This window comes from Gouania willdenowi, chromosome 22, assembly GCF_900634775.1.
Source record: "Gouania willdenowi chromosome 22, fGouWil2.1, whole genome shotgun sequence".
In the NCBI taxonomy this organism is placed as follows: Eukaryota; Metazoa; Chordata; class Actinopteri; order Blenniiformes; family Gobiesocidae; genus Gouania; species Gouania willdenowi.
Genome location: NC_041065.1, coordinates 11,443,501 through 11,470,903, shown reverse-complemented (window position 1 = coordinate 11,470,903; position 27,403 = coordinate 11,443,501). Strand labels below are relative to the sequence as shown.

Sequence of the window (27,403 nt, the reverse complement as noted above, 5' to 3'; positions counted from 1 at the left end):
AAAACTCGATTTTTTCTTTAAAAAAAAATTTTTTTTTTGGCAATATCGCCCAACACTAACTCAGCCATGATGTACTCGTAGTATGATGATTGTGTGTTGAGATGTTTCAGTAAAAAAAGGAAAATTAAAAAAAGAAACTCACAGGTTGGGAAAGTAAATAAATGTGTTGAAAGCTAGCTGTAAAATATTTAAAGGTTGGAAAGTTTATGGTTCAATATTGCTTTTTTTGTTTTTTTTTCTACTTAAATTATATCAGTGTTGGCAAAAAAAAAAAAAGTCAAACTTTAATTTAAGTATATATTTGTGTCTTAAACTATGCATGCTGGGTTTTAACCGTAATCACATTATTTCTAAATCACATTTAAAACAAAAAGTAGGCCCTATAATTGTGGACGGAATCACGGAATTGACCAATGAAAACAGTTAAAAGCGGAAATGGACAAAATCGGCATGAAACCCCGTCACCGTGGGGCAAGGAACGTTTTTTTTTTTTTAATGGGGAAATGTTTCCGGGGACCTCTTATTAGGTGCACCGCCTTCCCCCCTCCTGACTGGCTGCATTAAACTCATCTTAAACCACCACCACAAACATCCTCTAAAACAACGCAAATCATCACTGACTCCTAAATACAGAGCCACCAGTACCCGTTTAACTTTGCTGTGCCTGTAAAGCTCCGTCGGTTTTTCGTGTAGCGCAGCGGTGCTCCGTGAAAATCAGAAACATTACAGGAAAGAAAAGCAGTTAGATGTAAGAAGCTGAGGGTTTAAAAAAATATGTTGAAATCATTTTGACTTTAAAAAGAAATGCTACTGCAACTAATCCGCCTGCAAAATGTTGAACACGTTTTGTTTTTTCAGTCCTTTGCTTGCAACACAATTCAGTCAAAACTAAACGCCAACACAGTAATTTGAGGTCATAGACCCACTGTTGACAGATAATGAGTCGTTTACTCTTTAGTCTTTATACAATGGATTGTTTCCCAGTGACTGCTAAGAGATATTTAAAACGTGCAGTGTGTGCAGACTGGAAAACTCATCTAAGTCTAAGGATTGAGCAACTCTCTGTGTTCATTAAACCCGTCCGTCAACATTAACCCGTCATTGCTAGCAGTCATGCTGCAGAATACACACGAGGAAACCCCAAACAATAACCACAGTAGGGTAGGCTGAGCCTTTAACACACTAAGAAAATAAAATCTCCTAACCTGCTTGTTTAGGCTTCAAACTCTTCTTGGTCACCTCGGCTATCGCTCCGATTCCAAGTCCAAGAGCCAGACCTGTGAAAGAAAACAGAGCTCAGTAATCACAATAGATCATTATACTATCTGCTTGTGGGTTATTTTCTCATTTAATTGACTTTATTTATTTAGCATACATTAAAGAAGAAACGACATTAAAGGAAAGAGGGAACAAAGCCAAAAGTGCTTGTATAAGAGTTCCACCCAGGGTTGTGGTCAATTATGTTTTCAATTACAACTCAATTTCGATTATAGTTACCAGCATTTTTTCCAATTATAATTCAATTCCAGTTTTTTTTTTTTATCATCAGAAAGTCAATTACATTTACGTTCTCATGTACTAAAAGTTCAATAAAATTCATCACAATTACTGAGCCTGAAATAAATAACCTAATAAAAGTTAACCTTCCTCTTGTGTTAGTATCTCTTATGATAACTGGTCCTAAATCAGCTGTAAAATACACTAAAAACAAATATCTATCATCTAACTACTTTTCCATCTATTGGTTACATTGTTAGGCTTCCTAATCAAAGAAAATATAGGTTTTCATATTTCGTATTTGAGCATCTGAGCCTTTTTTGTGTCCGTGTACTAATAATTAACTACATATGTGTAGCACTGTACATACAATTGTAACACAGTTCCCCAGTATTGCGTTAAATTATAATTGTCAATTTTTATAGAATTTTCATGGCAATCCCAATTACAAAGTCAATTACTGAAATCAATTATAATTTAATTGCGATTATGACAGCAACAGATTTTTTAAAATACAATTACGCCATAATTGTAATTAATTATCAATTACGAGATTACAATTATAATTGACCCCCAATGCTGGTTCCACCCCTTTCGATAAACAATTTAAATTAAAGGTTTACAAATAAACACTTAAAATGCACAATTAATCTTGTATATATAAGGAAAATATATAGACAGAAGTACACAAACATCAATAGACAATAAAAATACTGAAAAAAATATTAACTGAAAATCAAAAAAGAAATTAAAACACACATATATATATATAAAACCCTAACACACATATATTCATATACCCGTATACACATGTGAATACAAACATACATACACATGGATTGTAATTACAGTGAAAAGGCATCGAGCAACTTGAGAAAGTGCATGAAATAATTACCAGTAGATATAATGTAGGAGGACTTATACAGTAAATAAGAGGTTTTTTTAACTGCCTTTTAAAGAGTGAGTAGGAGGATGATGGAACGTTGTTATGGGAGCTAAACTATTCCAAAGCAGAAGGCCTCTATAGGGAATGTTAATGTTATGAGTCGGCACACGTTTAACCTACATATAACAACACTAAAGGGTTTATAACTTTACACCCAGTGACCTGTAGAGGTCAGGGCCAGAGGACGACGGGAAAATAAGTGATCAAATAAGACCGAGATACTGGAGAGAGCTTGTCAGAGTTGTTTTAGCCGGACTCCCCAGCACGTTGTCGGAACATGTTCTTAGCAAATCATTCCGAGTAGTCTCAACACGTCACAATCGAAAAGGTTTGACAACGTGCAAACCGCCAGCCCTGTGTCTCAGTGAGTGCCAATGATAAGCATTCACATAGAGTATGACACAACCTCCATTGAGGAAATGCCTGCACAGCAAAAAAATGTATTTGCACAACTTGTTTGAGCAACTTCTTTTGAGTTGTGGATTAGTTAAAGCAGAACTTTGAGGGGTCTTTCACCGCCCCTGCAGAAAACCGCACTTGCAACTTCCCCTGCGTCGGACCCGGTGGCAGTCTCGCGGCTCTGTTCTCGTTCTCACGACAACACGTACAGCTTCACGACAGCACAATACACACTAAAGTGACTATAGTCACTTCAATTGCCCGCGATGAGTCGCTTGAACACAGTCGCTCCAGTGACGTCATTACCAGGGAACAATTGTGTGTTCTCACTTAAACTTTATTTTGGAATTTTGAGTTGAAGAGCAATAAACATATAATACAATGATAAGGAATTCATGATTATTTTTTTTTAATTTTAGATATGTAAATCAAGTTGTGTGAATTACTTTTAGCCAATTAATGGGGAGATAATCGATAATCGAATCGAGTCAAATCGAACTGGAAAAAATAATCAAAAAAATAATCGCAAGGTTAATCGTTTAAAAAAAATAATCGTTTATCCCAGCCCTACCCTGAACACATCTAGGGGAACACATTAATTTAAATGACCATAACTCTGCTAATATTTGATCTATCGGAGAAATTCTACCAGTTTCTGAAAGCTAATGAGTTGATCTTTAAAGCCGATATATCATGTATATTCTATATTAAACCGGAGTGTTTGTGAGGTAGTTTGAGAGGGAGGAGCTCACATTCTTATAGGGAGGAGGAGCCAGGATTAACAACAACAACTTATTGATCTACTATATTGTATTTTGCCATTATAAAGTAGATTAATAAAACATTGAGTAATGAGAGTACGCTGAGGTCAGCCCAAGTGTCCTCTTTTTTGGAAATCAAAAGATGGCCACCTTAGATCAATGTCACCAGAAGTCATCATTAATCAGGTGAGAATCAAAAACAATGAATGATTAAATATCAAGTGAAAATCAAGCCCACCTCCAAAGTTGAGCATCCGTCCGATCCGCGTGACGGGCACCTTCCTCTCTCGAGCTTTTTCACACAGCTAGATCAGAAGGAGAAAGCTTTACTGACAGAGCACTAATCCAAAGGCCACTGTCACACTGTAATAGACGCATTCAACCAATGATGAAAAAAACAAAAAGTGAAGATACCACTTGCTTATATGGTTTGGTGTCCATTTTTTTGGCATTTCTAGCCTTTTCGATATCCTCTGCAGTCAACCTTCCCACTGAGGTGTCTTGGTTCAGTGATCTGGTTTGTTCACAGAACAGCTTAGTGGACCAGTCTCTGTGACGCCTGGACACACACCTTCCACCACAGCTCCCATTGCTCTCCTTTGTGAAGCTGGAAGTAAAGCTTGCTCCTATGGATGAATACGTGTGAAAACGGGCTGTGGCGGCTTCATTCACTCCCATTGGTTCATTGAATGTCTGCTGGATATAAAGAGAGATTTGTTTAGGAAAATTGACAACATATTTTATTTTATTTAAAAATCAACTCAATATAATTACCAAATAAACTAGAATATTTGCATTTCCTGAAGAAAATGCAAGTGAGGATGCAGGTGCTGGCCCGTGTCACACTGCATTAGCTTAGCATTAGCATTAACTAGCATTAATGTTAGCGAGCATTAACATTAACATAACATTAACATAGCATGAGATTATCATTATCATAAACCTAGCATTAGCATAGCATTATCCAGCTTTAGCATGAACCTAACATTAGCATTAGCCTAGCATTAACATTAACCTAGCATTAGCCTAAAAATAACATTAGCTGATTAAAAATGGAAACTGAGCTGAAAAGTCAAAAAAGTTAAATTATAAAAGTATAAGCATAAATCTCAGGAACTCTCTGAACGTTTTGGTAGCTTATTTGTGAAACGGTGTAAGACGAGTAAACGTCAGATGAAAAAAAAGGGATAAGAGTGAGTATAACTTCTGCATCCTCACTAATTATAGCACATCTGTGCTTTGATGTAAAAATATTTGTCTTTATTTTGAAAGGGTAGGTGTGGCACAACTATTAACCAACATATAATCTGCACTAAGAAAAATTGGTGCCAAGTTATTAAAACCACTTACACATTAAATTAGTTCATAAATCCCCATAAATCTCTCATTTGATGGATTGTTTCTAAGTTGGCTTTAGATTCATGACATTTGTCCCTCAACACAATTAAAACATCCAGGGGCAGATTCACTAAGATCTGAAATAAAGGGTGGTAAACCAGGTGTGTCCCTAAATCCTTTGGTGGAGCTGTTTCCTCACCTGCTGTAGGGAATTCACTTTGCGGCACTAATAGGTGCGCGTATAGACGTGGTTGAGAACGCTCTATTTAAATGAACATTTTGCTCGTTCAACATAGAGAGGTGAGTGCACAGAAGCACAAAATGACATTTGAAGAAGTTCAATTGGAGGCTGGTGGACTTCTCTGTCTGCTGCACAAACATTTAATAATGTAGAAAAAAAATAAACAAAGATTTTTTTTTTTTTTTTTTAAAGAAAAAAAAGTACTTTAAAACCTAATGTTTATTAAGTTAATGTGGCTGTTCTGTCAGTTCCTGTAACTTCAGTTCCTAAAACCGTCCTATTGATCTGTTGATGCCATTGATCTGAGTTAATGCAGCAACAGAGTCTGTCAATCAGTCGATCAGCACCATTTGAAGATGATCTACTGAGCATCATACAGCAGGTCTGAGCTCCTGAGCAGCGATCAGCTGATTCTGGCCTGACACTCCCGTCATCAACGCGACAAGAGTTTTATGGTCAAAACATGGAGAGAAAGACACAGGAGCTCATCGGAGCGATGCGTCCGTAGCGACATCCATGGATCTCTGCGCACAGCATCCTCTCTGCACCATAGCCACACCAGACTCCACATGCACCGCCTTAGGTGTCCAGCTTTTTCTCTCGCACGCGCACGCGCACACACGCACACACACGCACGCACGCACGCACACTCACACACACACACGTCTTTACTCTGCATTTTCTTATTCAGTGGCTGTTAATATTGACTATTGTTTAATTTAAATTATTGTTTAGACTAGAAAGGTTAACTGGAGCATTTTTTCAATTCCGCTGTGTTTTACTGCAGCTGATCTCTGCGCGTATGTTTGCACTTTCTTGGCAGTCATACTATTTTCCGGTGCTAAAACAATCACAGCTAACAGTTCCAGATTTGATGAATTGCATTACGCCCACTGCATTCATTTATTTGCATTTCCTCCTCCTATTTTTTTGTGCCCCTTATGAGATCCGCCCACTTTACATATTCATCAGAGGGAAATGCGCGAAATAGATTGTGGGCACATTGTGACGCGCTGAAGACGTGCAGTCCTGATTACCCCTTATTAGCACATGGAGTGACGTTTGCACACGTTTCAATACCCCTAAACCTTTAGTGAATCCGCCCCACAGTCAGAAACAAAACAGTTCACACGCTTCTGGCCCTTTGGAGAATCCACTTCAGCAGGAAAGTTAAAATGACAGAAAACATGAATCAATGTGTAAATTATCAATAATTAAGTTGTAGATATCTCAGCCCCTCTAAATACACAGGTTTACTGAAACTCCACAGTATTTGCATGGCTCACAGTTTTCCTGTGCTTATATCACACAACGACAGCCCATTTTCATCGCAAAAATTTGAAAAAACTCTCAATTTTGCCAGAATCCTGTAATTTTTCTCAAAACATTAAACAAAATTCCCTTAAATTAAATAGAAATAGGTCACAAAATATAGAAAATTTCAAAGTGACGACCCTGCAGGGACTGATATCTGTCAATTATTGCTTGGATATTCAAGGTGACTTGCATATTTTATATATTTTTTATATGTTGGAAGTGCAAACTATGGCACAATAATTTTACTTGTTTTTCCGCCTAAAATCTGCGGCACACTTGAAGATCAAACTGGTCTGTATTTTGCACCCGAAATAAAATGAGTTTGACACCCCTGCAGCGAGTCCTGACAATCCTACAGATTGCTACTAATCAATATAATTAAAGTAGCAAAATTAAGTGTCAATCTTCTAGGAGAGGTTCAAAAACAAAACATTAAAAAAACAAGCTGCATATGCAAGTGATACAGGAACAAATACTGGATAAAGTGAAATAGCCAAAGTTACAGTTTCAATCATTTTACATATGCTTTATTCATAAATAAACCTTGTGTTTGCTTTCCAATTTGAAGCAGTGGTCTCCACCACCTGCACATACAGTATATCCACTCCTCAAATACAATTGTAAACAGCTAATAAACTTTTTAGATTCTCATCATATAATGATGTCACCAAATATATAAAGGAAGGTCAAAGCGGACGCAGCAAGAGGTTTATTTTCCCCCTCGGGGCCTCATCAGCGTCACTACAGTGGGCTCTAAAAAACGGGAAGGAACAAAGGAGGTCCCACAATAACAAGAATGGCTACTTCAGAAGCAGCTGTATGTAAAATACAGGAAGAAGGGCCTTCTGTTAGCAGACGATTCATGTCTTTTAGAGGCTTAGTGGAGATTGTGATTCAAGTTAAGATACTTATGAGATTTGCTCCTTCTGCTGAGCTTCTGTTGCCTGAAGCTGTTCTGGCTGCTCAGGGTGTAGATTAGGTAACAGAAAGTACCAGGGAGGTATCGAGGATAAAGGGAAAACCTGATTCCCATTGCTCACCCTCACTGGTCCATCAGCATGGTGGAGTTTTCTCAGCCGATGGTTCCCAGTGCTGCTCAGGGTTCCTGATGGGGCTCTGCAGGCTGCATGCTTCACCAAGCTCAAACCCCTCCAGACCACCATGTCACCTACCATGATGTGGCCCTTTACAGTCCTGCAGGGGCGGAACAACAGGTTCACGACAATATCAGATCTAACTTTAAATCACAAATGCACAGAATTCGGTTTATGCTATTTGATTTGACAGAACACTGCTGGGTTTGTCCACAGCCACTCCCTCCAGCATCTCTCAATAACACACAGGTTTTCTAAGGGCCTGTACTACAAAGCTGGGTAAGTATATCCAGGATATCTCTCTGTTAGCGGGCTTCACCTAACCAAACATTCAGAGCAGCTGTACTACAAAGCAGGATATCAACACGGTCATTTGAGACACTTGATTTCAGCCTGCCTACGTACACGCTCTAGTGAAATGGGTGGAGAATGCAGCATCAAACCTATCACATACACTGAGAAACCGTGCAGACTAGCCTAACAATTAGGGCTGAACAATGAATTGCATTTGCGATATTATCGCAATATCATAAAACGCTATTTTCTAATCGCAAAGGCTGCAATGCAATTTTTTTTCTTGTCCTGTCTTGTACTGCTCTGTTAAGTCCACATGTTTCATGAAACGTGGTTAGTTAGATATGTTGAAGAGATAAAGCTACAGATTTGTTTGCTATATTGTTGTAATCTGTGCTTTAAAATGTATAATTTATATTTATTTAAAGTTTAAATAAATCTGAAATTGTTTATTATGAAAGATTGTTTTGTTGCTTGTGTTCATTGAAAAATACATGACAAGAGGCCCTTGAAAAAATAATTGCATATTAAATTGCAATCGCAATATTGAGGAAAAAAAAATCGCAATTAGATTCTTTTCCAAAATCGTTCAGCCTTAGTCACAATTGAGGAATAATTCTTTCAAAAATATGAAAAATTTAAATCCATTTTTCCGACCAAAAACAACACTGTTGCTGCAGAAAAAGCAGGAAGTAATGCAGGCAGATAATTGATGAGTGTTAATGCTTAAATTATTGAGATTATATACAGTATTAATTCATGGGAGAAAACGGACACACTGATCAGTTTCATTTTATTAAGGCACAGACCTGGTCTGTGGCTCTGATGCTGTGTTCATACAGCTCAGCCTACATCATAAGGTGGACAATATTTATATTTTATACAGCTTGTATTATTTTACAGGACTGAGGCTCTCTGCGTTGCCAAAGAATGAATGAATGAATGAATCCGTCTGTAAGCGCACACAAGCTTGATCAGCTGACTAACGTAGGTTAGTTCATACAGATAAAAATCTGTATGTTTCCTATAGGATGTCATCGGTAAATGAAAGGATTGGGTCAATGTCTAAATATTCTCTCTCCTGTCAGAGTCACATCAGAATCACATGGCTAAATGTTCACAGAATCATCCTCCTTTTATTGGGCAGGTCCAGAGCTGTATATAGAGGTATGACAACTCTGTTCATTTAAATGGTTCGTTTTTTTTTACAGCAATGGCGTTTCATGGAGCCTCACAATACTTCCCCGGAAGTGATCAATTTACTATTGCAGCCAATGACGCTCGAGCAGAGTAAACAGTTTGTGATGCACTTTTGAACGGTAAGATGTTTAAAAAATCATATTATTATTATTATGTATATATATATATATATATATATATATGTGTGTGCATTAAAGCATGTTAGTGAATTATTTCCAGCCAAACTGATAATTAAATCAACAGGTATACTACTGAGAAATACATCTACGCTAATCTAGTCTAAATTGAGTTTTTGATGGAGCTGATTTAACCGTATTAGTAGTATCTTAGCTGCCGTGAGCAATTTCATTCTGTTTATGTTTCTTTTTACTGTCTTGTCTCTTATCTCTGAGGAAATACCTCACAAAAGTTTATTGTGCTGCTCGTGATATGACAAAGTTCAATTGAACTGTCTAGATAACTGTTTACTGGACTGGAGATTGTGTTATGATAATAAACAGCTTAAGTATCTGCTAATTGTCATGCAACACAAGACAGAAATATGTTTGTGAAATACAGAAAAAGGGATTATTGCGCTGCAGTGCAAAATATCAGATTTGCTACACAAACATGAAGTTATTAAATCTGAACATGTTACCCCAGGGTGTCTTCTTCATAACATAATCTATGACGATAGCAAACGTATATCATTTTACTTTATAGCTTTGATCTCAGACTTGTACGTTTATTCATAGCTAATGATATTTGGTCCAGACATAGACAACTGGTGACCCGGGGACCACATGTAGCCCTTGATCTAATGTTGCGTGGCCCCAAAAGTCGATGCACAAAATGACAGAAAAAGACAACAATAAAATTGACAGAAAAATTTTAATTAAATGACAGCAAAAATACAAAAGCAAGAATAATTCACAAAACAGCAAAATACACAAAATTACGGAAATAATACAAAAAATGACAGCAAAAATACACAGAATGACAGGAAAAAAAGACACATAAGGACAGAAAAACACAAAATGATGGCACTCCAACAGAGATACACAAAATCAAAGAAAAATATATACAAAACAAAACCACCACAAAAATACATAAACCCATGGTTCTTTTCTGTGTTAACACTCAGATTGGTCGTTATTCTACATGCTGACTGGGTGATATAGACCAAAACTCATTACAATATTTTTTCCCAAAATGGCGATATAAATCTCCATATTTCTAACTCAATAAAGTCTTACCAGAAAGAATATTCTGGATTCAATTTGATGATGGAAAATGCCACACAAGTGATTTCTGTAGTGTGGCTTGTTTAGGGGAAGGTCTGCGTTAGGATGCACTCAGTAATCCATCCAACTGTGCTTTTCATGCTGTTCTGAGAAGTAGTGAAAGCTGGAACTCCTAAAACAAGTATTTGAATACAAAATAAGATATAAAATAAAAATATATTATTTTCTATATCGCCAGAATACAAAAGCCTAAGGAATACTGAACGTTAGACTGAATAACAACATCTGTTCAGCAGGCATGTTGTTGCATATTGGATTTCACCATGCATGATGTATATTACCTCCCACAACGTTTATACTCTGTTTTTTTTCTCTCTATCATTCTGTCTCTTTCTCTGTTTTGCTTTCTTGCCATCATTATGGAAAATAAAACTCTAAAAAGTACAATTTATAGTTTGTGAAGCTCAGACCTGGGGGGGGGGGGGGGGGGGGGGGGGCTTGGAGCTCCCCAGCTGAGCCAAGCCAGCTGACAACGCTTCATAAGACCCACAAGATCAATCGCAGATTTAATGATTTAATGAGGGCGCATGCACTGCAGCTAAAAAATAAAGGAATATTTGTCTACAGTCCCATTTTGTAAAATAAATCGTGAGAGAATCGTATCGTGAACCCAGTATCGTGAATCGCATTGTATCGGGAGTTGAGTGAATCGTTACATCCCTAATATTTAATCATTTACCATGATATTCTCTTTAATTTCCTCTTAAAATACCTTAGTAAAGTGGTTTTTTTTTTTAAAAAAAAAGTATAATAGATGTCTTTTTGGCATCTTTTTCTTTTTGTAGATCTTTGTTGAGTGTTTTAAAGCATCACTAAATTACTTATTTCAAATAGATGACGTGGTTTTATGAGAATGTGTCTGCAGCTTAAGCCAAGCATGCTGCCAAGACCTGGTTGGGAGCAGGTTTGCGCCACGGACTGTGTTACTACGATAACGTAAGAGTGCTTTCATACCAGCACTATCGGGTCCGCTTGAAGTGGACTACAGTTCGACCAACCTGCAAATTCGGTTAGATTGGACTGGTGTGAAAGTGGACCAATTTGATTTGACTCGAACTAAAAAAACTTAATTTCTTCACGAGTTTGGTTTGGAGCAAACTAGAGATGAATCAGGGACAAGAGGAGGTACCGTGCCTCATAGAAATATGGCCAGATCAGCACATTAGTGCTCAACCATCGAGCACCCACAAAAACGCAGAAATATTTGCAATTTTCATTGTTAATTCATAGTAGTTGGTTCCTTTGCAAGAATGAGAACCAAACTAGATGAGAAGAACAACTTTTGGGCCCAATCAAACCAGTCTACCGGACTAACAGGTGTGAAAGCACCCTAAGGTGTTTAGGGTGCTACTCTACAGCATGGTGTTAACATTGTAGGTTAAAATCAGTTACACAGTGTCATCTTTTCCCAGCTTTTTCTGCTTTTGACATGAACAGATTCCAGCTCCTAATGGCCTATCTATGACAAAAAGCCTGATAGTCTAAATAATATTATTTATTTTATATTTGCATGCCCAGGTTGAGAGTTAAATTTAATTCCTTGTTTATCTTATTTCATTTTTTATTATTTTATTTTTCATTTACTTCTTCCAGTAATGCTAGTTTAAATTAAATTAACCCCACAGTGGCTGTGGAAGTGAGTCCTATCCACATGTGTTTGACACCCATCGTTTGCACTTTAACATAACTAATTAACTATCTAACTAACTAACTCACTCACAACTCACATTGTGTTTGGTTGTTTTGTTAGTATTTGACACATGTATAAATAACAAAGTGATTTTAACGCTGATAAAAGTGACATTAACCCACATGGCTTGTAGATAAGACAACAATAAGAGACGTAGTCAAACGTTATAAGACTCACCAGGACTTTCCTCTACACAAAGCCTTTGTCACTGCACAGACTCTTTATTCACCTTCATCAGACTTCACTCAGTTTCCTCCACAGTTTAGTCAGACTCCGACAGGAGGGACAGGTTTACCTCCAGGGACAGCTCGACACCCACCGGGTTAAAGTTAGGGTTAGTTCAGGACAAAGCGGGAAACGCTCCTTCCACTACCCACTAACCACCAGTAGTGAACCCACTGGTACTGGCAGCTCTGCCGCTGACGTGTCCACTCAGGGCGGTCCTTGAACTGCACACGTGGTGCATTCATGAACTGCAGGGCAAAAAACACCCCAAAAGTCTATGTTGTATGTTGAGTTTGATGTTGCTCATCCCTACTGTAACTAAACTACAATTAGTTTGTGATTCTGTCATTTATATTTCTCCTCAGAATTGTAAAATAAATAAAGAAATAAAGAAAGAATTCAAAATTAGCCATAGGTTAACACTGCATTTACTGTATTGTAATGTCACGATATATTGCGATTTTTTTTGTGACATTATAAACCAATATTCATTTCAACAATTATAAATTAATATTTACTTCAACAATTTGTTGTTATTTTGTTACCCCCCCCCCCCCCCCCCAAAAAAAAAAAAAAAAAAAAAAAAAAATATATATATATATATATATATATATATATATATATACACACTACATTTACTGTTTTGAAATTTCACAATATAATGCGATTTTTTTTTGTGACATTATATATCCATATTTATTTCAATAATTGGTTGCTGCTGTTGTTTTTGTGCATTTCTGGTCAAAAGTTAACAAGTTAAATGTTGATGGAGCAGAAAAAAAATGAACATTTATTTTAAGTCATTTAATGCTAATGGTGATGAAGCGTTCATAACCAACAACAATGAGCCCCATACACATAGCTGCCATTGGCTAGAACAGGCTGTGTGATTGTTTTTTGGAAACCATGACTCATCTATTGCTTCTAGAAGTGCATGATCCAACTTTTTTATTTGAATAAGGAGAATAGGGAAATTAAAATTTTCAATTAATTTTCAATTAACACGTTTTATAATTTAATATATGCATTATTACATATATTACATATATTGTGTTTGTATAAAAGTATGTTTTATAATTTATTCTATGCAGTTTTTACAATAATTAGCTGTTGTATTCATATAAATCTGATTGTGACAATCTTTTTTTTATCATTGGTTGATTTTTTTATCGATAGTCGACTGATGTGATGCTTTAAGCATTTTTTTTTAAATCAGTACAACAATCTGTGCATGGCTAATCCAGCACGGGTACATCTCAGCATGTAGCGGTCACGTTACGTACTGAGATTGTAAAAGAAACTCAGACCGTGGCACTGGTGCTAAAATATAAACCACATTCCTTCTAAGAAGGCATTATTAAGGGTTTAGGATTGTGTGTTAATGGGAAGATTTTTGACCATTTTACCTTGAAGGCACTTAAGTTAGATGAAAAAGCCTTGACATGTAGTTTGTGGTCTAATTCATCCAAAAGATGTTCTATCAAACATCATAAATCTATGTCTATGAACCTGACTCTGTGCACTGGTCATACTGTTACTGTCCACAAACAGTTCACACAAATGAAATAGTACAAAAACTATGGTTTTCATAAGATTAAAGGCTGATGAACATGAGAAATAAAAAACAAATCTTTCATTGTTGGTTATCTTGAAAAGGGTGGAACTTTGTTGCATTCATTGCAGTTAGTACAAGACTAATATTACATTTCACATGTTAAATATTGTTGTTCTCAAGACCAAGACTTGCCAGAGATCAGAATAAGACCAAGACTTTTGATAGTCCAGACTAAGTCAAGACCACAAAAATTTACGGTTTTAAAACCGTGACAAAGTTAAACAGTTTAAGAACATGCACTCGTTAATTGTAGTTTTCTTTTAAATACAATTGACAGATAAAAACAAGGTTCAACTCTTTCAAAGCACAACAAGAGGAAATCTCAAATCTTGACATATACTGTATATTACACAAAATTGTTGCAAAAAAAAAAAATGTAATCATATGTATTTAAAAGCCACTGATAAGTCCAGAATTATTTTAATTATCTGAAAACAAGATGTCAGGGGAATGAGGCCTAAAGTAAGTGTTCACATGTATTTTCGAAGAATTCCAAGTGCTTCTTATTATTATTACATTAATGAAGTTGAAGAATAACAGATCAGTGCTGGTTTCAACTGGTCTTGATGAAGTCCAAGACTGTGTAAAAAAAGCTCCTTAGTCTGAGACAAGACCAAGAACTTCAAAATTAGGGATACATACTTTTTTTTTTTTTTTTTAAATAAAAAAATAATAATTACTTATTTTGTAGTGTGGAATGTTAGAAAAGGCTTAATCAAGTATATTCAGCAACAGTAGGTATTTGAAAAACTGACCCATTTATTATGAACCAATTGGTTACATACATTTTAACCTTCAACATAATATCTACAGTATTCTACAGCTGAATAAAATAAATAAAAAATGAATAGAGGGAAAAAATAAAATACAAAAATCGGAGAATCCGGAAATTAGAATCCGATATTCATTTTCAGGCTAATATCGGATCAATATTCAGTATTGATAGCAGATTGGGACACTCCTATTCAAAATGCAAGACTGGTTTTGAGTACGAGAACACTAACGTTTTTACAGTCTAGGTTGTGTTTAGTGGCCTGATTTCCTTTTACAGTCTAAAATGCAGCATTAGGTCAACAGTTTAATGGACTAAGAATGTCAAAATGACATTTATATATGTAAATACAAATAAAACAGAGCAATCTTGCATAGATAATTGTAGTGAGTGTCTCTTAGGAACATGTGAAAAGGTCCATTACACTGATCTAATCAGTTACAGATAAAGAATATCACCACTCACCAGTTTCCTCATTATGGCCTGTTATAAAGAGCATTTACTCAGCTAAAGCTTACAAATTAAATCACATGAACATCACAAAATCAATTTCTCTGTTGACACAGATAAAGGAAACTAAGTTGATTGCAACTGTCACATCCACACAAATATTTCAGCATAAAATGTTACAACCCTCTAAATGGCAGTGAACACAAATTTATTGTTAAAACTTGGTGTACCTTTTTATTTATTTGTTTATTTTATAATGAAGTATCTTTATAAGTAAGAAGTAAGTGAGACTGGTACTGGCAAACCTTGGGAAAACATTCAAACTACACTGTGGGCGCTTTAATTTGAAATATAAAACATGAACAGAACCTTATTGCTCTCCTTAGTAGTAGCAACTTTATTGTTGTAATAAAATGTATAAAATTATAAATATAAAATTCATCATAATACATTTTCATAGCTGATATGTTTATAGTTAGAAAAATATTTTCAAAATAAAATATATGAAGCTTAGCTAAGAAAAAAAAAAAAAAAAGGCTAAAATGAATACAAATCCTAAATAAGAAACAATATAGTTAAACAAGCTGGAAAATATCCAGTTTAAAAAAATAATAAATAAAGGAGCAAGAATGAAACCAGGTTAAATTGTTTATGAAATAAAAGTTTTAAAAGCAATACATTTCTGTATTGTTTTTATTAAAAGAAAAAGGAAAAAAGTGACAGACATCACATCAGATTTAGCTGTTTATTCATTTCAAAAAAAGTTTATTGGCCTTTTAAAACTGATTTTTAAGTAGATACACAGCTCGACCAAATCATGGAGGTTTATTGACATGAATTATTGTTTTTTATTAAAAGCCTGAACTTTGCTTCATCAGGGTCTGATGGCTGATTGGAGCTTTGGGAAGAGTCGGAGAGCGTTTTGCGTCGTCACTTTTATCACATGTTCCAGTGTCACTCCTTTAATCTGACTGATGTACTCTGCAGAGATACATATATTTCTTGGCTCATTTCTCACCTGTGGAATGAGACAAAGAAAAACAACCATGAAAACTATAAATATATATGATTGAAAGTTTTTTTTCCGTTTAAAAACATATTCTAATTGTCACAAACGAGTAAAAATGTACCTGCTTCTCAGGGCCGAGGGCGGGTGAATCAGTTTCTAAACAGATGTTTTCTAACGGCAGCTGTTTCACCAGTTTCTGCTTCTTGGTGGAAAATACACACAGAAATGTCCATCAATCATTAACACTTGGTGTTGTAATGTCAGCTAACAAAACAAAGTCAACACACGGGCAGAGCTATCTGAGCACTGTAAATACCTACAACAGTGTGTAACACGGTATGATGAAACAACCTGCTTAGTGTGTTTACACGAGAGGTCGACCGATATATATCGGCCTGATATATGGACTTTTTTCAAAAAAATACTTTTTTTTTTTTTTTTTTACCATCACCAGCCCTCCCTAAGGAGGGGTAAGAAACACTTTATTATATTTATTATAGGGAGGATATAAAAATAGAGAGGCAGTGTTACACCTAAGTGAGGGGGGAAGGGAACAGGGAGGAGAGACTAAAGGTAGGAAATGGAAAGGGTGGGGAAGAGTTAATTATTTTAAAGTGAGAGTGAGATGTTGTAGTTGTGCATATGGTGACACGTGTGAAGCTTAGGTGTAATGGTGGTGGCTGTGAACAGAGGGAAGGAGTGAGTGGTTCTACCTAAAACAGGTTTTTAGTTTAAACCGACTACTTGCACATTGTATATTGTACATTGTTGTCGTGCTTTACTGCTACTTACCTGTCCTGTACTTTTTGTTTTACTTGGTTGTGTACGGGTCTATATACATTTATGTCCTATGAGTGTTTCAATTATCCTTCATAATCAATGTGCTTTAAAAAAAGAAGTATATCAGCCTCAAATATCAGCTTCCAAAATCGCCTGATTATTATCATTTTTTTTTAAAATCAGTATCGGCATCGGCCTTTGAAAATCCCATATTGGTCGACCTCTAGTTTACACTCACAGATATGACAGAAGAAGAAGGCTCGTCCATACCTGCTCGCTGCGGATTATGGATGGAGGAATGGAAAACAAATACCCGGCCTTAACGCCCTCCATGGCAACAGACGGTTTCCCGTCAAATGCATGAAGCAGGGCTTTTTCAACACCTAAAGACATCGGCGTGAATTTGACTTCTTGCACGCATCGCTAAACAAGTGACAACATCATGCAGAGTAAATTTAGCTGACCTTGTTCCTTCAGGAGGTGGATGGTGGGCCTTCCTGCAGACCTTGAGTGAACATTCCTTGAGATATAAAAAAAAAAAAAAGACAAAAACTTAATCAGGGTTCCCACACTTTTTTTCACAATGATTTTTCAAGACTTTTCCAGGAATTTTCCAAAATCTTTTATCAAATTTCCATGATTTAGTTCTGACCCGCTAAGATCTATTCAAGACCATTAAAACGCAAAAATGAGCGTGCCTTTCCAGTGTACTAGTGTAACAGAGGTGTGACAGTGTGCCACGGTTAGTAGCAAAGATGTAACACAGGGAATGCAAGTTGTTTCCATCACTTATCGATCATACAGCATCGTACAATGCCTTTGACACCCATTTTACAATATTTTTTAAATAACGATGCATCAGCTATTGAATACTACATTAAACAACTAAGTGCTACCATGTTTAATTATAAGTTTATAATATTACATTTTAATTAGGGTTAAGGGACTGTGTAGGATTTCAAACTTTTCCAAAGCAGTTAAATTATTTAAAATTCCATAACTTTTCCAGGAATTTCATGACCGTGGGGACTATGCCTAATGTAAAAATGTTCAATCATTGTCTTAAATCACAGAAATCGACTACAGGAAACCGTCTAACACAGGAGTGTCAAACTCATTTTAGTTCAGGGGCCAAATACAGACCAGTTTGACCTTAAGTGGGAAAAAGAGCAAACTCAACATTAATGTGGCCTGGTTTGCACTTCCACGTATATATGATACATAAATGATAAAGTATGTGAGTATATCAGTTCCTACAGGAACTTCATTTATTTCCCTGATTTTGGGAATTTGGGGAAATTTTGTGGAATAATTTGAGATCAAATTTAAAGGTGCAGTATGTAAGTTTTTCTTTGGCATTATTTGGTAAAAAATCCATAATCACCTTTGAGCATATTGTAATCCAAAGTGTTCTGAGTGGACATGAATCTCTTCTCCTTCTCCTGGCACTGTAAATGACATTTATAAATCCAGGAGCGTGACGCTGGATGTCAGCCAATCAGAGATCTTTCTACAAACGTGTGCTCTATTGGTTGTTTTGGGCGTTACTATTGGCTGCTCAACGTTAGACACAACAGTTACACAGCAAATCTAGCGAAAAAAGGCAGACCGAGGTGGAGAAGCAACAGTCTAAAGGCACAAACATACCGAGGAGGAACGAATCGTTTCGCGTACTCGCGGATCCCCGTGACTACGCAGGTGTCAGAGGGAGAGTGAGAACAGACAGGATAAATCGCGTGTACACGTAAGAGAAGCTTATTTAAGGTGAATCAATTTTACAGTCTGGATGCGGAGTGATGGTTGTCAGTCTGCCCTGAGCGACATGCAGCCTAGATCACAGCCGACTGTGAGCTCTCTGACGGGTACAAGCCGACAACAGCAGCCGCTGCTCAGGACAGTAACTACAGTGATACGTGCATTCATGTCAGAGTCTCTAAAACACCAGAAAAATCTCCACTAACACACTAACACTAAGATAAAGTCCATACATTTGTTACTAGGCTCTATTGAGGCTAAGTTTCGGTTTTGAAATGGAGCGGAGAGAGGATTCTACAAACTGCAGCTTTAAAAACTGAAAAACTGAGCTCTGCAAATATTGTGGATTTTAATTGATTTTTAATTTTTTTTTATTTTGAGGGGTTGAGATATCTACAACTGAATAAATTGGTCATTTACAAAATGTTTCATGTTTTTTCTAACATGTTTTACTTTCTCGAGTGGGCCGGATTTTTACCCCGGTCCTTGAGTTTGACACATGAGGTCTAAACCGTCACCAATGAAAGCTTTGATCGATGCTCATGTGCAGCGCTTTCACAATCCAGTTAGCTATAGCTTTGACGTTAGTTATGCAATCCAGCAGATTTTATCTCTGAAGAAATGTACTGGTGTCTTTTTCAGTGGTTTGTACAAAAGTGTTGATGTAGCTGTGCTAAAGACTTTGAAACCCCTCAATTTGGAAGCTTTAAAAATTACATTTATTTTTTCAGATTTAATGTGCAGACTAATATTTTTGTTACAAATACACTTAGGCTACAGTAGATATTCTATTTCCTAACAAATAACAGTGTCATAACCACACAGGAAGACACCTCAATCCGTGTACCCTGCGTTCTTTGGTTATTTTGTTTCAAAACCAAATTAAAAAAGCAGAAAAAACTGATTATTTTTTGTTTTGTTTTATCAATTTAAAACTAGAAGCAGGAAAATGGAAAAACCAAACAAGCAGCATTGTTCTGTTTCAAAATTAAATCTGGCTCTGTTTGTGTGATATTTGGATCTTTAAAGGAAACTAGAACAAGGGCGTGTTTTAATCTCACCACACAGAGGGACTTTTACTCTGCTGTGTTTTATAAAAAATGATCTTGTAGCATGTTGTCCACCTCACACTGATGGCAGAGGCGTAACTTGTGTGTCGATGACGTTTCTTTAAAGAGTTATTGATGCTGGAAGTCCGAACAGTGTTACAGTCCAAATAGTATCCAGATAAACTGGTGACTGGGCGGACTTTTGCTCCCAGTCTGGACATGAAAAGAAACAACGCTAAAGTCACATTACTGGTGAATTGAAATGTTATTAATACATAAATCAATCAAAACCAAATAATGGATGTTGTGTAAAACATGCATATGATATGTGGAACCAGAGGTGGTGTAATGAATCTACTCGTAGGGCTGGTCGATTATAGAAAAAATAATAATCGCGATTATTCTAGTCATAACTGAAATCACGATTATTCAAACAATTATTTGTCGATCAAAAAGTTGTTAATTTTTTGTACAAAAAACCCATAAAATATATTCTTCAAACATAAATAAAATCCTTCAAACACTAAAATCAAGTATCTTCACTTTTGCACAAAACAAAACACTTCTTGCGCTTGATGTGTCTTTGCTCTAGGTCTTCATCATCAAACCCAAAGTGTTCCCATATAATTTGACTTGCCATGCTTGTTTACCAAGTGCTTGTTTCTCCTGCCATGTTTCAAAACCACGGGCAACAACTTTCCTCGTGTTGACCTGCAGGCTAGCTTTGGCTTTGAGAGAGGCGGGGCGGAGGGGAGGAGCTTGCATGTGCGTGGATTAAACACCTCAAAGTTAGTATTAATAACATGTGTGTGCCAAGCTTTATTATTATTATGTCCAAAAAAGTGGGTTTGTTTTATTTAGCGAATAAAACATGTTAACAAAAAACTTTTTTTTACAATTGTTTTTTCTTGATTGTAAATTTCGATTAATTGAGCAGCGCTCTCTACTGGTGCTCCTTGTTTCTTGTGATCAACTTCCGTGTGTTGACGGCTGCTGTTAGCGGTATTTATAACGTGTAAAATAAACATTTTTACTGCCCTCAAAAAAGCTGTCATTGTTTATGCAAAACTGTCAAATGGTAGACGTTATAACATCTATTGTTCATCACACTAGCCTCACAGTCACCTTTTTGTTTGGATACTATATGGACCGTAACACCGCAAAAAAAAAAAAAAAAAAACATAAACGTGAGCAGCTTTTTCACAAGCTAAAACATCCACGCACTGCATGAAATCAGGAGCAGGACCAGAAAACTGCTGAAATAAATCCTTAACAGTCTTATTGTGTGTGGAAACATGGTCCAGGACCTGGGGAGAGGGGTGCAGTGGACCTAAACAGAAAAAGTGAAAAAAATTAAAAAAAAAAAAAAAAAAAATGAAAAATGCTGCTTATCTGGTTTTCCTGTATTTCTGTTTTGGTTTTAAATCAGTAAAACAAAATAACCACACTGTTTATTTGTTATGTTGATTTGGTTTTAAAACAGAATAACCAAAGAACGAAGGGTACATGAATTCACCTCCTCTGTCTAAGGTAGATCATTTGCGATGTGTTATTGCTTTAGTTTTAATTTTCTTTGATGGAAGACAAGACTAATAAGAAATTACTGATTAAAAAAACCCAACTTTCTTACTTTATATTTACTTTGAGTGGTTCTCCCTCTCAAACAATCTGAAAGTAATGGTGATCTAACATTGGTCACAGAGGCGTTCTTGCCACTAGTGTTTTCTGCCTATTGAGGCAAAAAAGAGGCAGAGGGAGTTTCCTTCTTAACTCATCAACCTATTGATTTCAAATATCACCTGCTGTCAGACTCACAGGGGGAGATCCAGTGTCTTGGCTAACACGATTTGACGAATCAGGACCTGCCTTTGATCGTCTTTATCCGTCTCATTGCTGACAAATCTGGGTGTAAAATCCAAGCCAACCTAGCAAAGAAAATTATTTGATTTGAAATATATTGAAAATACATGACAAAGACATTTTAAAAGGTAAGTGATTACCTCCCCAATACCAACAAGTTGATCTTTGTATTCCTCTATGACAGGCAGAGCGTCTTCAAGATCCTGCAGTGACAACGTAACATGTTTTCAGTTTCAATTACTTCCATTTTTTGTGTGTTGTTGTTTATTGTTCACATAGTCTACTCTGTTATTAACACTTATTGATCATATCTCAAAAGATTCAAGGATCAAGGATATCTTTATTGTCTTAAAGGCGCAAATTTAACTGGTTTACAAACTGATTGTAGAAGAGCTGAGCGTAAATGGAGAACAACAAAACTCCAAATGTATTTAAACCTGTACAAAATGAGTTTGTGTAAATTAAATGATGGCTACAACTAAATGTGCTTTGTCTTCCTTAGCAGCAAAAGAAAACAACAACACAAATGACTGAAACTTCACACATCTGCGTTCACAAAGCAAACTTGAGCAAGAAAAAAAAAAAAAGAGTTACGGAGCCCATTTTGTTCTGCATTTTCGCATTACGAAAAGAAAACTGAACTCTTAGAGTCACTCCTGAATTATTACAGCAGCTCTTGACTAAACTATGCACCAATTTTTGTTACACAAAATAATTAAATAATATATTTTCTTAAGCCATATTAGCAGAAAAACAAATCGGTTAATACAGATTCAATAAAACAAGAGAGAAAAATCTTAATCTCAATCTGAGCCTGATCGACAGAGATAATTAAAGAACACACAGACAGACAAAGCTTCCTTGCTTTATAAATAGATCAATAAATCAAACAACATTTACTCCAAAAAGGTTGAAATTACCGCTTGAAAGTTTGTTTTTCATCTCAGCCATAGAAACCCACTTTGTTGACATTTCCACGCCTTGCATTGTGGGATATGGAGTCAGGTAAACGGGTGCATAGAAGTTTGTTTTTTTTACTTAAGTCTTACCGTGATTTTAATTTGTTCCCGGGATTCCCAGTGATATCAGAAGGAAGTAAAAACATTTATTTTAACTCATCCCCACAACTTCACATCCCACAATGCAATGCACAAAAATGTCCACAAACGGACCGTTTACAGTAGAGATGATAACATACTCTCAAGCGGCAATTTAGACCTTAATTGTTAATAAAAACCATTAAATTGGATTCAAACTGGCATTAAATCTGAATGTATTGGGAAATATAACATTGCTCAACAAGTTTTACTGTATAAGGTAATTGAAAAAATACCATAATTATGGTCTAAAACATATTCAGCTACATTTTTTGGATGAAATGCTGAAACTTTCGTTTTCTCCAATTCTCTTTCCTTTGATGAAATGTTTTGGAAATCTTAAATGAAATATGTTGAAAAACGCTATGATTTTTTTTTCTGCATTTGTGGCATTCAAATATAGTATGTGGACATTAAAAATTAAATGGCATTAAAAAGCACTAAATATGACTTACTTCTGCCTGTATGGACCCTGTGATTTATTTGTTGCAACATGAAATAAAAAGTAAAGAATAGTTTATTCACGATGCACCGTTGTGACAGAAGTGTGACTGAGTTCAGTAAGATCAATGTACCAACGTTTTTATTACGTTTTTTACTTGTTCATGAAACTAAAAAAAAAAAAAAAACACCAGAATGCAGGAACTTGCATGCATTTTATTAATCAATATCTAAATACACATTATGCCCTTGTATGATTAGGATTGTATCTATGAATCCTAATTTATCTTCCTCTTCTATAACTCTTTTTCTGATGCTAATAAGTGCGACGACACGATGTGACGCTGACGGATGTATTCCGACAAAATGCTAGGGGTCACGTGACTGGTTGAAACCAGCAGGACTAACTACTATACTTTTTAAATGTATACATTCTTTCATACACACTTTTTTCCCCCTCAAATCACTCAATAACATTTAATAAGTTACAACAAGAAATTACAACATTTATTTGACATTTTCAGGGGGTGCACCGTTCCTGGAGGTACTGCAATACCAGGTCGATGCGTGGAGTGGACGGAGCAAGCCCCTATTCCATCTCCCAGTTCCAAAAATCAATTTAATATATGGTCCCCGGATAGAGGACGTATCAGATATTAAACTGATAAGAACAGATACTACACTTGATCTTAGCCAAAAGGCCGAGAAGCGATACCAGCACATGCTAGGAACAGTGGAAGTCTTTCCCGACAACATCCTTTACACTCATGAGTTACATTCAACACGATCACCATCAGAGTCAAAACACCCCGCTCACACCAATGGTTAACGTACACGTTTTGTTTTCTTTCGTTTCTCGTGAAAACTAAAACTAAACCACATTTTAGATCAATTCTGTGAGCGTTCACGTGCACACGGGACCTTTCTAGACCAATGGAAAGCGAGGGCATGAACAGCTACAAAAACAGAGTTTTAATTTAAGAAAACACGACACAAAACGTATAACACAATCATAAATGGTACATTACGATTTTAAAGTGGATTTCTGTGCACATATATGATTTATTTGAACGACCGTAGCTATAATAGTTAATCCAGTCTACATTCTCTGTAATTTCATGTTTTATCGCCATCTAGTGGACAAACAACCATACTTTATTCACTGCTCAACACAACCATATTAAAAAAGGAAAATATGAGTAATGTGATTTGAGAGCTTGTTATTTTGTCAGGGTTAAAAAATAATAAACAAATCATACACGTTGTCGTGCTGCTTCTACTCATTTTCAGTTAAAATTAAATAATAAAATATGTATTTAAAAAAATATCAAACCTTAAGAGAAGCACCTCTCTGTTGTCCTGGGGAGACTTCCTGAACAGGATGGACTCCTAAACAGGGGAAAATAAACCCTGGATACCTGGTGGGAAACATTTGAAAGGATCAATAAATCAGAGGCATGGTGACAATAGAAAGATCTCTTCATTGTGCAAAGTGTCAGTTACCTTTTTGACAACAGAACAATCTTCTCAAATTCTCCCACATGCTCAGCTACAGCTAGCACTGCTAACAGACCAGCCTGAACAATATCAGAAAAAAACAACCTTTTAATAGACTTTGAGATGTTTTTTAGAGTTCAGATAAAAACTAGAGTCTCTCTCCTCTGACTACTATTGAAGTAAATGTGCAGAGGGTCTGTTCAGGTTCCTGGGATCCACATTTAGGAAGAGGATAGTGGATTTAAAGGCACAGAATAAAAGAGGTGTTTTACATCTGGAGAGAGTTTTTGTTAGAAAATAAAACACTACTGAAATGAACACCAAATATCAATCTCACCTGTCTTCTTTACTAATGTATTATAGCTACAGGTTTTATTTTCACATTTGATGATAAAATATCTTTAATTTCTCTTTGTTTTTCGTGCTTACACTTACTGACCTGCCTCTCTCTTTCCAATAAGTTTCAACTGATTTTAACCAAACTGGGAATTAAGAGGGTTTTTACCCCCAAATTAGTGATTAAAGCTTATACCCCTCAGATAGTTGTGACAATATGCTTTTATCACGATACTTGGGTGCCAATTCGATTCATATTGCGAGTATGAAAGTGTTGTGATTCGATTGCAACGGTTATCATGATTTTGGATTCCTTATTTACTTCATCTGAAAAAAGTTGAATTAATATATCGACCTATAAAAGCAAGAAAGTTCAGTATGCGTGTGTGTTTGTGGAGCGATGTCTGTTCGACCTGAAACTTTGTCAAGGGCATCCAAATGAAAATGACTCAAAATACACAAAACTAAATATTTATACAAATAATACACAAAATGACAACATAAATGCACAAAACTACGCAAAAAAAGATACAAAAATACACAAAATGACTCCAGAATCACACTACAATGGCAACAAAAAAAAAACAATTATACAAAAAATGCACAACAAGAAAACAAAAAGATACAAAAAATACACACGATAAAATTACAATTCTGACCATAGTATAAAGTGGCCGTAATGTACACAGAGTTACTAATAAATAATTTCAGTATTTTAAATACTTAAATATATATGAAAGCACTTTACCTTTTTGGAATTTTCAATAACTTCATCTACATCCTGGAAAAATAGGGGGAAAAAAAAGGTTTAAGATGGCATTAAAGATTTAAAACAAAATGCTAATGAACTCACAGGTAACTATCCACTCCTGTTCATTCCCCAGTTGCTAGTAGACAAATATTTGACTGACAGTCATGTAGAATTTAATCGTTCAAGCATTACTGTGGATTAACAAACAATAATAATATGTTTCACTCTAATAACTAAACACATAAATATTAAATATATCAGAGGCGATCAAACCTTGTCAAAATCCTTCGCAGAGATGTGACAGTGACAGTCTACGTAACCCTCCATGTGGACTCCTCTACGGTCACAACCAAAACAATCGCCACTTCCGGTTTGAAAAGAGAACTGCGCATGTGCAGATTTGTATGCTTGGTTTCTGGCGTCGGACGTGCCCAGGAGAGCGGAGTCATCTCATCTCGCCTGGTTCATTTCCCTCAGAGCGGCAACATGAGCAAATCCAACGCACTCTTAAGGAAGTCGCACATCGGCTTCAACCTTTTGTTCATTTTAAAATGGTTCGCGTGTTTCTAATTTTTTCCTGTCGATGTCAGTCTTAATCATGTGATGAGTCACGCTGACGGTAAAGCATCGTCTCGCCCACAGAAGCAGCAACAGTAGTATGAGAGAATGGAGGAAGAGAATATTGAGATAATAAAGAAAGTGTTTGGAGGTACGTTAACTATAGCTACGTTTACGGAGCTTTTCTACATAAGTGCAATGTGCCTCTATCCCAGATTATAAAGTTTTTTGCATGAGTGACTGATCATGTATCAGTGTACTGAGTGGAGCTGATAGCAATTATAATGGAATTGCAATGGGTTGACCAGATTAAGCCACACAGTGGTAGTGTGCACTATGGAAGCCCGTTTCTGCCAAAAAAAAAAATCACCAAGGAAAGTCATAATTATGAGAAACAAAGTTATAATTTTTTGTTGGTAAAGTCATAATTATGAGATAGAAAGTCATAATTATGAGATAAAAAGTCATAATTGTAATAATTATCTCATATTTTTGACTTTCTCTTAATCACGACTTACTAACTCATAATTATGACTTTTTAACTCAAAATTATGACTTTCTTTCTCATAATTATGACTTTCCTTGGTGTTTTTTTTTTTTTAGTGGCAGAAACGGGCTTCCATAGTGCAAAGATTCACTGTCAGCGTCAGAACATTTTAAATCAGGTAATATAAGTGAAAGGTATGTTCTTGTACGTGAAATTCTTCAGTCTATCCAAATTATGGGGTCTTAGGTTAGATTTATCTGGGTCTCAGCTCATGTGGGCCCAGGTGGGAATAAGCAGGCAGATAAGTTTGCAAAACAGGCCTTAAGAGCAAACATAGTAACTATAAAATGTAAAATTGCTAAATCAGAGGATAATTAAGAAAAAAGTAAAACAAATAAATGATGCAGGATAAATGGGATGGGGGAGCTAAGGGGAGGGTCTTTTATCGTGTGAGTTCTCAGGTTGGGATGCAGAATATGAAGAAGCAATTTTCACAAGAACAAAAATAGGACCTTCAGGATTAAATGAAATGCTGCAGTTGATGGGAAAGCATGAATCTGGAGAGTGTGAGGTCTGTCATGAAATGGAAACGGTAGAGCACATTCTGATTAGATGCATGGCCTTTGATAGGGAAATCATTTTTTTAAGAAACGGGGTGGAG

General features: G+C 36.0%; 2 protein-coding genes and 1 non-coding gene across 8 annotated transcripts in view; all 3 read right to left on the bottom strand.

Annotated features, from left to right (window-relative positions):
* coq8ab (coenzyme Q8A, genome duplicate b) overlaps positions 1-12,467 on the bottom strand; it is a 31,327-nt gene extending 18,860 nt beyond the window's left edge. Inside the window, exons 1-5 of one of the 5 annotated variants that reach the window (XM_028438651.1) lie at positions 12,238-12,467; positions 7,540-7,693; positions 4,018-4,299; positions 3,842-3,908; positions 1,206-1,277 (exon numbers count right to left, since the gene is read on the bottom strand). In XM_028438651.1, the coding sequence (XP_028294452.1) occupies positions 1,206-1,277; positions 3,842-3,908; positions 4,018-4,299; positions 7,540-7,674 (556 nt within the window). In that variant the 5' untranslated portion in view covers positions 7,675-7,693; positions 12,238-12,467. Of the gene's footprint in view, positions 1-1,205; positions 1,278-3,841; positions 3,909-4,017; positions 4,300-7,539; positions 7,694-10,322; positions 10,472-12,237 lie in introns of those variants that run through there. The other 4 variants (XM_028438655.1, XM_028438654.1, XM_028438652.1 and 1 more) reach the window with 4 other exon arrangements.
* A 3,386-nt stretch (positions 12,468-15,853) lies between these two features.
* LOC114456534 (putative deoxyribonuclease TATDN3) lies at positions 15,854-26,546 on the bottom strand. Of its 2 annotated transcripts, none has more exons than XM_028438374.1 (10): positions 25,971-26,546; positions 25,695-25,727; positions 24,617-24,690; positions 24,447-24,531; positions 21,716-21,778; positions 21,531-21,640; positions 17,376-17,431; positions 17,182-17,294; positions 16,253-16,333; positions 15,854-16,140 (listed from the first exon to the last, which is right to left on the bottom strand). In XM_028438374.1, the coding sequence occupies exons 1-10, from the start codon at positions 26,022-26,024 to the stop codon at positions 15,997-15,999; spliced, it is 813 nt and encodes a 270-aa protein (XP_028294175.1). In that variant the 5' UTR covers positions 26,025-26,546; the 3' UTR covers positions 15,854-15,996. The 2 variants fall into 2 exon arrangements, with proteins under 2 accessions (XP_028294175.1, XP_028294176.1); XM_028438375.1 differs by having other exon boundaries at positions 16,253-16,330; positions 25,971-26,544.
* LOC114456989 (U2 spliceosomal RNA) lies at positions 23,636-23,826 on the bottom strand. The gene has a single exon (XR_003672911.1). It is a non-coding gene; the product is annotated as a U2 spliceosomal RNA (small nuclear RNA).
* Positions 26,547-27,403: the final 857 nt, after the last annotated feature.